The following is a 10000-nucleotide window of genomic DNA, read 5'->3' on the forward strand; positions in this document are numbered from 1 at the left end:
GCGTTACCACACACAAACAAAGAATTAAAGAAAGTTATACAATTCAAGATGCTCCCCCGTAAAACTCCCCGCCACATTCCTGTGGAAATTCCAGTCACTAATTATAGCCAGAGTAATCATGCCAAAGGTCATCTCAATTTATTATTGCTATAATTGCGCGCTGCTGCAACTGTCCGATTAACCTTTGCCGGATGCCGCTTTTGACTACACACGCCCGACGATGCGGGTTTGTCTGAACCCATACATTTGAAAGAGGGTTTTTACCGTTTATTTCTCTAACGACGGGGTGGGTTCAGGGAAACCCACAGCGCTACTTCAGTGGGTGCATCGAGTTTCTCCCTTCACCGACTTCTTGCAGCGGAGGGAGAGGGGAGGGAGAGGGGGAGGGAGAGACTGAGAGAGACTGAGAGAGACTGAGAGACTAAGAAAGAGAGAGAGAGAGACTAAGAAAGAGAGAGAGAGAGACTAAGAAAGAGAGAGAGAGAGACTAAGAAAGAGAGAGAGAGAGAGACTAAGAAAGAGAGAGAGAAACTAAGAAAGAGAGAGAGAGATAAAGAGAGAGACTAAGAAAGAGAGAGAGAGAGACTAAGAAAGAGAGAGAGAGACAAAGAAAGAGAGAGAGAGAGACTAAGAAAGAGAGAGAGAGAGACTAAGAAAGAGAGAGAGAGAGAGACTAAGAAAGAGAGAGAGAGACTAAGAAAGAGAGAGAGAGACTAAGAAAGAGAGAGAGAGAGAGACTAAGAAAGAGAGAGAGAGAGAGACTAAGAAAGAGAGAGAGAGAAAGACTAAGAAAGAGAGAGAGAAAGAGAGAGAGAGACTAAGAAAGAGACAGAGAGAGAGACTAAGAAAGAGAGAGAGAGAGACTAAGAAAGAGAGAGAGAGAGACTAAGAAAGAGAGAGAGAGAGAGACTAAGAAAGAGAGAGAGAAAGAGAGAGAGAGACTAAGAAAGAGAGAGAGAGAGAGACTAAGAAAGAGAGAGAGAGACTAAGAAAGAGAGAGAGAGAGAGACTAAGAAAGAGAGAGAGAGAGAGAGACTAAGAAAGAGAGAGAGACTAAGAGAGAGAGAGGCTAAGAAAGAGAGAGAGAGAGAGAGAGAAAGAGAGAGAGAGAGAGAGAGACTAAGAAAGAGAGAGACTAAGAAAGAGAGAGAGAAACTAAGAAAGAGAGAGAGAGAGACTAAGAAAGAGAGAGAGAGAAACTAAGAAAGAGAGAGAGAGAAAGGGAGAGACTAAGAAAGAGAGAGAGAGAGACTAAGAAAGAGAGAGAGAGACTAAGAAAGAGAAAGAGAGACTAAGAAAGAGAGAGAGAGAGAGAGACTAAGAAAGAGAGAGAGAGAGAGACTAAGAAAGAGAGAGAGAGAGACTAAGAAAGAGAGAGACTAAGAAAGAGAGAGAGAGAGACTAAGAAAGAGAGAGACTAAGAAAGAGAGAGAGAGACTAAGAAAGAGAGAGAGACTAAGAAAGAGAGAGAGAGAGAGAGACTAAGAAAGAGAGAGAGAGAGAGACTAAGAGAGAGAGACAGAGACTAAGAGAGAGAGACAGAGAGAGAGACAGAGAGAGAGACAGAGAGAGAGACAGAGAGAGAGAGACAGACAGAGAGAGACAGACAGAGAGAGAGAGACAGAGAGAGAGAGACAGAGACAGACAGTCAGATAGACAGACAGTCAGATAGACGGATAGACAGATAGACGGATAGACAGACAGACAGACAGAGCAACTGACAACAGACATACAGACAGAGAGATACGGACAGACAGACAGAGAGACAGACAGTCTCTTGGAGACAAACAGGCAGACAGACACTGTTCCGCCGCTTTGGTAATTATGGGTGTAGCAGAACCCGCGCCGTCGGCAGAGGGATAGTTACAATCACTACTACTCTTTAAAAGTATGGGTTTGTGTGAACCCGCGCCATCGGTAGTGTTAATGTAAATTATCATAATCAATTAATTTTAATGTTTTGTCATGTACACACTAAAAATTTGCAGACAGAGAGCAAATTAGGTGTGTGAGAGATACTTAAAATTTCAAAACGATACCTTTAATGGTTCCAGAGTTACAATGATTTTAGTGTGTCTCTGGGTACAGGTGAACCCAGGAAGCACGGCAAAGGTTAAAATGACGGATGCACGCACGTGGCAGCTTTTGCTTTTGGTAGCTTCTTGTATTAAAATGCCTTTATGCTGCTAATACGATTTTAATTCATTTGGTTTAGCAGCTGTTCACTATGATGCTCAGTCACACGGAAGGCAAATCGCAGTTAGTAAGAGTTTGTGATTTCCCGTACTACTGGGCATAAATGGCCGCGTGCTGTATGTTTCACCTTGCCCACAGTGAAGACTGAGCCTACTATAACTCCAGTGTACTTTCTTTCTTTCTTTTCTTTCTTTATTTGGTGTTTAACGTCGTTTTCAACCATTCAAGGTTATATCGCGACGACTCCAGTGTACGATGTTCCACTTTTGAACTAACTTTCTGTAACAAGTATTCAATACAGTGTGTGTGTGTGTGTGTGTGTGTGTGTGTGTGTGTGTGTGTGTGTGTGTGTGTGTGTGTGTGTGTGTGTGCGTGCGTGCGTGCGTTTGTGTGTGCGTGCGTGCGTGCGTGCGTTTATGTGTGTGTGTGTGTGTGTATGTGTTCGAGCGTGTGTGTGTTCCAGGATGTGATTGAAGAAAAAAAAGACGACGAGATGATGATGATGATGATGATGATGATGATGATGATGGTCGGAGGATGAGGGAAAGAGAACGATTACTAGAAGAAGAAAAACGTAAAACAACAACAACAACAACTGGCGTGAATATGAAAACTGACAGAAGAGGGGGAGCGGTCAAACAATCGCTGCTCCCTAGCAAGTCTGTGCTTGCGAAAAGTTGTCTGTTTGACATTAATAAACACTGTAAATGAGACCCCGAATGGCAAGGTCCAGCCACTCTGACCTCAGCATTTCCTGTGTATGTTATGTTCCGCATTCACTGTTTAGACAATGAAATCGTCTATACCCCAGATACTCAGACTGCACTGCGGTAAAAAAAAATTTTAAAAAGTTGGTCAGTCCCTCCCTGCCCTCCCCTTCCTTCCTTTTGGAATGTCCATGTGTGAATGGGTAAGTTGAGCGTATAAGAATGTCCATGTGTGCGATGTGTAAATGAGACATGGATGTGTTCATGTCTGAATGCGTAAGAACAATGCAAGGAATGTCCAGAGAGGTATGTGGAAGGTGTTTCTATAACCTGCCCTGTTATATAGTGCTATATGTTTTATGTAAAATCAATGTCTTGTTTGTACTATTGTTATGTACCACGCCTGAATTTCTCTATGAGATAATAAAGTATTCTTATTCTTATTCTTATTCTTTTCCTCCCCCACCCTCGCCAGTAAGGTAAGCGTAGGGGGACTTTCCCCGGAAGGGAGAACTCATTATGTAGTTTTGGTATCTGCAGGTTGAAATGCCTTCAGCTTAACTGTTCACATCCGTTTCGTTCATTTTGTGTGTGACTGATTATCCTTTGAGGACTTCTGTCCACTTATTTTGCAGACTCTAGGTTGAAAAGTGCCACACATTACTACAGCACAATGATGTCTCTTCTAACCCTCGCCGTAACCAATCCGACGAAAAGCAGCCAACGCCAACCAAACTGACATACTTTGCTGCTTACTGACAGTAAAAAACCCAAAAGAAATGCTTCAAACACATGTGCAAAAAAAGAAAGAACCACAAATAGACGTTGTAACTTTAAAATAGCGGCAACTATTATTATTATTATTTAGTATTAGGCAAACTATAATGGTATTAGTATCATCAAAATAGAGGTAACGACAATATCCTAGCCCTAATGGTACAAACAGTAGATCATAATAACATGTTTTCGAAGTGATTTGCTAACATGTCTTACCAGCTGTTTCCTTGCAGAATTTCATTTTCCGCACTGTGACAGGTTTTCCGGCGATCTTGTGAGTTCGTTCCACCACTCTGCTTGCCACTGTCACCAAAACACAAGACAACTCAATGATAGAGATCTAAAGTAATTTATTCAAATTCATTTTTATTTTTATTTTTAGCTGCATAACATGGTTTTTATATTTAGTCAAGTTTTGACTAAATATTTTAACATCGAGGGGGAATCGAAACGAGGGTCGTGGTGTATGTGTGTGTGTATGTGTGTGTGTATGTGTGTGTGTGTGTGTGTGTGTGCGTGCGTGCGTGTAGAGCGATTCAGACCAAACTACTGGACCGATCTTTATGAAATTTGACATGAGAGTTCCTGGGATTGATATCCCCATACGTTTTTTTCATTTTTTTTAAAAATGTCTTTGATGACGTCATATCCGGCTTTTCGTGAAAGTTGAGGCGGCACTGTCACGCCCTCATTTTTCAACCAAATTGGTTCAAATTTTGGTCAAGTAATCTTCGACGAAGCCCGGGGTTCGGTATTGCATTTCAGCTTGGTGGCTTAAAAATTAATTAATGACTTTGGTCATTAAAAATCTGAAAATTGTAAAAAAAATATTTCTTTCATAAAACGATCCAAATTTACGTTTATCTTATTCTCCATCATTTGCTGATTCCAAAAACATATAAATATGTTATATTTGGATTAAAAACAAGCTCTGAAAATTAAATATATAAAAATTATTATCAAAATTAAATTGTCCAAATCAATTTAAAAACAATTTCATCTTATTCCTTGTCGGTTCCTGATTCCAAAAACATATAGATATGATATGTTTGGATTAAAAACACGCTCAGAAAGTTAAAACGAAGAGAGGTACAGAAAAGCGTGCTATCCTTCTTAGCGCAACTACTACCCCGCTCTTCTTGTCAATTTCACTGCCTTTGCCATGAGCGGTGGACTGACGATGCTACGAGTATACGGTCTTGCTGAAAAATGGCATTGCGTTCAGTTTCATTCTGTGAGTTCGACAGCTACTTGACTAAATATTGTATTTTCGCCTTACGCGACTTGTTCTTTTTTCGATGGACAGATATGAATTACCACAGCATAACTGAATGTTCCTGATCCGATAAACAAATGGACGTTTTTAATGTATTTTTTAATGTTCCAGGTGTAATCACAATAAGCAGAAGAAAGTTTGTTGTGTCTTGGGTTGTTTTACCGATCATATGCAGGCACTTGGTGAGCATGAAGCTTTTTCAAATGAAGAAGTACCAGAAAGCTTTGCATGTAAACGACAGAATGTGTCTGTACATGGTTTTAAACTTGACAAAGGGTAGCAATAACCACACAAGCGTGCAAGAAAAATGTTCTGCATTGATAAAGATACGAGCTGTAATGTTATCAGTGACATCTTTAAACAGTCAGGCTTGAAGCGTACGTCTAACTCGTGTGGTAAAACCAAGACGACTTGCGGTAAATCAAAAAACGTACATAACATTGCATCTGAAAGAATCCACAGGACCAACCTTCAGGATGTTGGAAGACGACGTGGACCACTCTCTCGTCCTCGTCAATCGTGACGTCATCCACAACACCGCCGCCATTACGAGGACTCTCAAAGTGATGCAGGAACAGATCCTGTGTCAGGGGAACCGTCTCTCCCACCGTCACCTCCACTGTTCTCTGGGCTTCTCTCTTCTCTTCTACCATGACAAGGGAACCCTTGAAGCTAACCTTTTCCTGTTCAAACCATCTTCTCCTACATTCTCTTAGATATGTCTGAGCTTTCAAACGTAGCAAGAGCGTCCTTCCTGGCGACACTTTCCACAAATAAATTGCCAGCTGCTTTCGGTGCAGATTAAGATTTTTCTCTGAATAGATTTTGCTGTTGTCACCTTTTTACTTGACTAAATGTTTTAACATAGAGGGGGAATCGAGACGAGGGTCGTGGTGTGTGTGTGTGTGTGTGTGTGTATGTGTGTGTGTGTGTGTGTGTGTGTGTGTGTGTGTGTGTGTGTCTGTGTGTGTCTGTGTGTGTGTGTAGAGCGATTCAGAGTAAACTACTGGACCGATCTTTATGACATTTCACATGAGAGTTTCTGGGAAATATATCCCGAGAAGTCTTTTTCGTTTTTTCGATAAATGTTTTTGATGACGTCATATCCGGCTTTTTGTAAAAGTTGAGGCGGCACTGTCACACCCTCATTTTTTTTAATGAAATTGATTGAAATTTTTGTCAAGCAATCTTCGACGAAGGCCGGACTTTGGTATTGCATTTCAGCTTGGAGGCTTAGAAATTAATTAATGAGTTTGGTCATTAAAAATCTGAAAATTGTCATTAAAATTATTTTTTAATAAAACGATCCAAAAACAATTTCATCTTATTTCTCATCATTTTCTGATTCCAAAAACATATAAGTATGTTATATTCGGATTAAAAACAAGCTCTGAAAATGTAAAATACAACAATTATGATTAAAATAAAATTTCCGAAATCAATTTAAAAATAATGTCATCTTATTCTTTGTCGGATTCTAATTAAAAAAATATATAGATATGATATGTTTGAATTAAAAACAAGCTCAGAACGTTAAAAAGAACAGAGATACAGAAAATACTGCTCAGCGCTATTCTGACTAGTCAATGTCACCGCCTTTGCCACGAGCGGTGGACTGACGAAACTACGAGTATGCGGTCTTGGTGAAAAAAATGCAGTGCGTTCAGTTTCATTGTGTGAGTACGACAGCTTGACTAAATGTTGTATTTTCGCCTTACGCGACTTGTTCTATTTACAAAATTAAGTAGAAGTGCATTGCCAAGGCACTGCATACCCCCAGCGAAGGACAAATCGCCTGTCTCTCTCTCTCTCTCTTTCTCTCTCTCTCTCTCTCTCTCTCTCTCTCTCTCTCTCTCTCTCACATACACACACACGCGAGCGCGCGGACACACACACACACACACACACACACACACACACACACACACACACACACACGCAAATACACGTTCACACACACACACACACACACACACACACACTCACACACACACACACACACACACACACGCAAAAACATGTTCACACACACACACACACACACACACACACACACCACACACACACACACACACATCATCCATGCAAACAAAGCACACACTCACACTCACGTAGTCAGACAGACACCCACACATCCTTACATACACACTAACGCACGGACACACACGTCCACACAAACATATATGCACACACGCTCTCTCTCTCTCTCTCTCTCTCTCTCTCTCTCTCTCTCTCTCTCACACACACACACACCATTCATGCACACAAAACACCCACGCACATAGTCAGACACACACAAGCACCCTTACAGGCCACACTCTCTCTTGTTCTCTTTCTCACTTTGCAACGGAAGCAGCCAAGCTGTTGTCTGTTTGGAATAATTACGACCAAGTCGAATAACATTTTTATCACCTGAAAAGCTCGAGTGTATCGGTATTGGTTTGTTGGATGTTTTACACGGGAAGAAAAATATCTTTCATTTTGCATTCTTGGCTCGTATTTCTGGTAAACGTTTTATCTACATACAGGTCTTCTCATTGTCCGAACGTCTGCAAAAAGCTTGAACATCTTACTGCAAACTGAAGCCATCCGATCAGAAAATTGAAAATGTCACAAAATGCCTTGCCAGTACCGTGAAATCCCTAGCAAACGCCCAGTATCTAGCAAACGCCCAGTATCTAGCAAACGCCCAGTATCTAGCAAACGCCCACCCCCCACTTTTGGCCAAAAGTTGTGCAGAGCCACCTAGCAAACGCCCACCCCGGTTTTTGTTTAAAAAAAAGAAGTTTTGTGTCTCCTTTATTTACGATTTAACGTCGTTCCACTTTTATTGAGTGTATAACACTTCTCTCCTTGACAAGCACTTGCCTTCTATGTTCAGCCATGCCGAAGCACAAATCCTATACAGTGTAATACAAACTGAAAGCCCTGAGATAGATTAACAAGTCGCGTAAGGCGAAATTACTACATTTAGTCAAGCTGTGGAACTCACAGAATGAAACTGAACGTAGTCCGCCGCTAGTGCAAAAGGCAGTGAAAGTGACGAGCCTGTTTGGCGCGGCAGCGGTTGCGCTGTGCTTTATAGCACACTTTACTGTACCTCTCTTCGTTTTAACTTTCTGAGCGTGTTTTTAATCCAAACATATCATATCTATATGTTTTTGGAATCAGGAACCGACAAGGAATAAGATGAAATAGTTTTTGAATCGATTTCGGAAATTTAATTTTGATCATAATTTTTATATTTTTAATTTTCAGAGATTGTTTTTAATCTAAATATAACATATGTATCTGTTTTTGGAATCAGAAAATGACGAAGAATAAGATTGTTTAATAAAAAAATAATTTTAATTACAAGTTTCCGATTTTTAATGACCAAACTCACTCATTAGTGTTTAAGCCACCAAGCTGAAATGCAATACCAAACCCCGGCCTTTGTCGAAGATTGCTTTGCCAAAATTTCAATCAATTTAATTGAAAAATGAGGGTGTGACAGTGCCGCCTCAACTTTTACAAAAAGCCGGATATGACGTCATCAAAGGTATTTATCGAAAAAAAGAAAAAAAAAGGCCGGGGATATCATACCCAGGAACTCTCATGTCAAATTTCATAAAGATCGGCCTAGTAGTTTAGTCTGAATCGCTCTACACACACACAGACACACAGACACACACACACACACACACACACACACACACACACACACATACACCACGACCCTCGTCTCGATTCCCCCCTCTATGTTAAAACATTTAGTCAAAACTTGACTAAATGTAAAAACGAAGCTGCAGGTATGTGCCCGCGAGTTTTCTGTTGACAGGAAAAGAATGAAAGAGTCGAGAGAACACAGAGACATTCTAGAATAGCAATACGGGAAAGAAAAGGAAAAAGAAAGTTGTCTGAAAGGCACAGTGCAGCTCACAGCCTTCGTTTTGCGTTTTTGTTGCAGCTGAGTGCATTTACAGTTCAAAAATCCTCCTATGGTAGTAAAACAAACCCAAAACTACCCAACGACGACATCTGTGAAGCTCGACAGTTTCTTGTTCACGCGAGTGCATAAATTAACCTACTTATTACGTGGTGTTTGGTCGGAGTTCGATTCAACTGAGTGATTCCGGCCTCCATTTTGTTTTACACAAACTCATGATGATGTCTGACATAGTTTGCTAGTGACGTGTCTTTTTGTGCATGATGTGGTGATCTACCTGATCTAAATTTAGATCCAAAAATAGGTCAAGACCAGCCGGGTCCGAGTACGAAATTAATTCGTAAAAAAATCGCAGTTCTTGACTCTTTGGGTGCAAGTCAATGAAACTTGGTAGTTCTTCTAACGGATAGCTGCCTGAGGTATGACTAAAAGCCCCAGGGGCTCCGTGCACCTGGATTTGACAAGTTGAGTACCTTGAAGGACCGCCAGTTAAGTTACATCTGAAGAAGTTGACCAAGGTGTGATGGAATACTTGGAAAGGGAACGCGCTGAATGGCGTGGGAGAACATACGACCTTAAACGATCGTTACGTCCTCAAGTTTCTCAGGTGCGCAATTTCAAACGCCATGGATGGTTCCCAAAATGATAAAATACTTGAGGGGTTTCCAGATGAAATTGGCGCTATCCTGCCTCGCGATCACGGCAATGGATATGCCCCAGAAGAAGCTGAGAGTTGAGACGACAGTGAAGACGATGATGTTGACTTCGAAGGACTAGAATGAGCCCACGATCATTAACCAAGCCAGAGAAGAAACTGTGTTTGTGCTTACGTTATTCTGAGAATTAGAAGAATCAAAGTCACTTGTGTTCTTCTTTTTTTCTTCTTTTTTTCTATCACAGTTGATCTTTATTTGTGTAAACAAACGGTGTGTTTATTTTTCATTAAAATTGCATAAATCACATGGTTGTAATTGTATCACTTTTTTTCTCGTGAAAATGGGATGACACTTTATCTTGCAAAGGGGTGTATACCTAGCATTAGATTTCGGGTAAAAGTAGGGGGTGGGCGTTTGCTAGGGATTTTACGGTACATGTACATTCATTAAAACATAAATG

The 10000-nt window shown here is 40.8% G+C and overlaps 2 protein-coding genes and 1 long non-coding RNA gene across 3 annotated transcripts in view; all 3 read right to left on the reverse strand.

Moving 5' to 3' along the window:
- Positions 1 to 10000, reverse strand: part of LOC138963308 (uncharacterized) — a 304793-nt gene that overhangs the window by 277700 nt on the left and 17093 nt on the right. The window lies entirely within an intron of this gene.
- The window catches only part of LOC138961034 (protein mono-ADP-ribosyltransferase PARP14-like), a 100998-nt gene that overhangs the window by 76201 nt on the left and 14797 nt on the right, over positions 1 to 10000 (reverse strand). The window contains exons 5-6 of the mRNA XM_070332634.1: positions 5426 to 5602; positions 3897 to 3983 (exon numbers count right to left, since the gene is read on the reverse strand). Of these exons, the coding sequence (XP_070188735.1) occupies positions 3897 to 3983; positions 5426 to 5602 (264 nt within the window). The remainder of the gene's footprint in view (positions 1 to 3896; positions 3984 to 5425; positions 5603 to 10000) is intronic.
- LOC138961039 (uncharacterized) overlaps positions 1 to 10000 on the reverse strand; it is a 28516-nt gene that overhangs the window by 3556 nt on the left and 14960 nt on the right. Inside the window, exons 6-7 of the mRNA XM_070332636.1 lie at positions 5426 to 5602; positions 3897 to 3983 (exon numbers count right to left, since the gene is read on the reverse strand). Of these exons, the coding sequence (XP_070188737.1) occupies positions 3897 to 3983; positions 5426 to 5602 (264 nt within the window). The remainder of the gene's footprint in view (positions 1 to 3896; positions 3984 to 5425; positions 5603 to 10000) is intronic.

Source organism: Littorina saxatilis, linkage group LG3 (assembly GCF_037325665.1).
Source record: "Littorina saxatilis isolate snail1 linkage group LG3, US_GU_Lsax_2.0, whole genome shotgun sequence".
NCBI lineage: Eukaryota > Metazoa > Mollusca > Gastropoda > Littorinimorpha > Littorinidae > Littorina > Littorina saxatilis.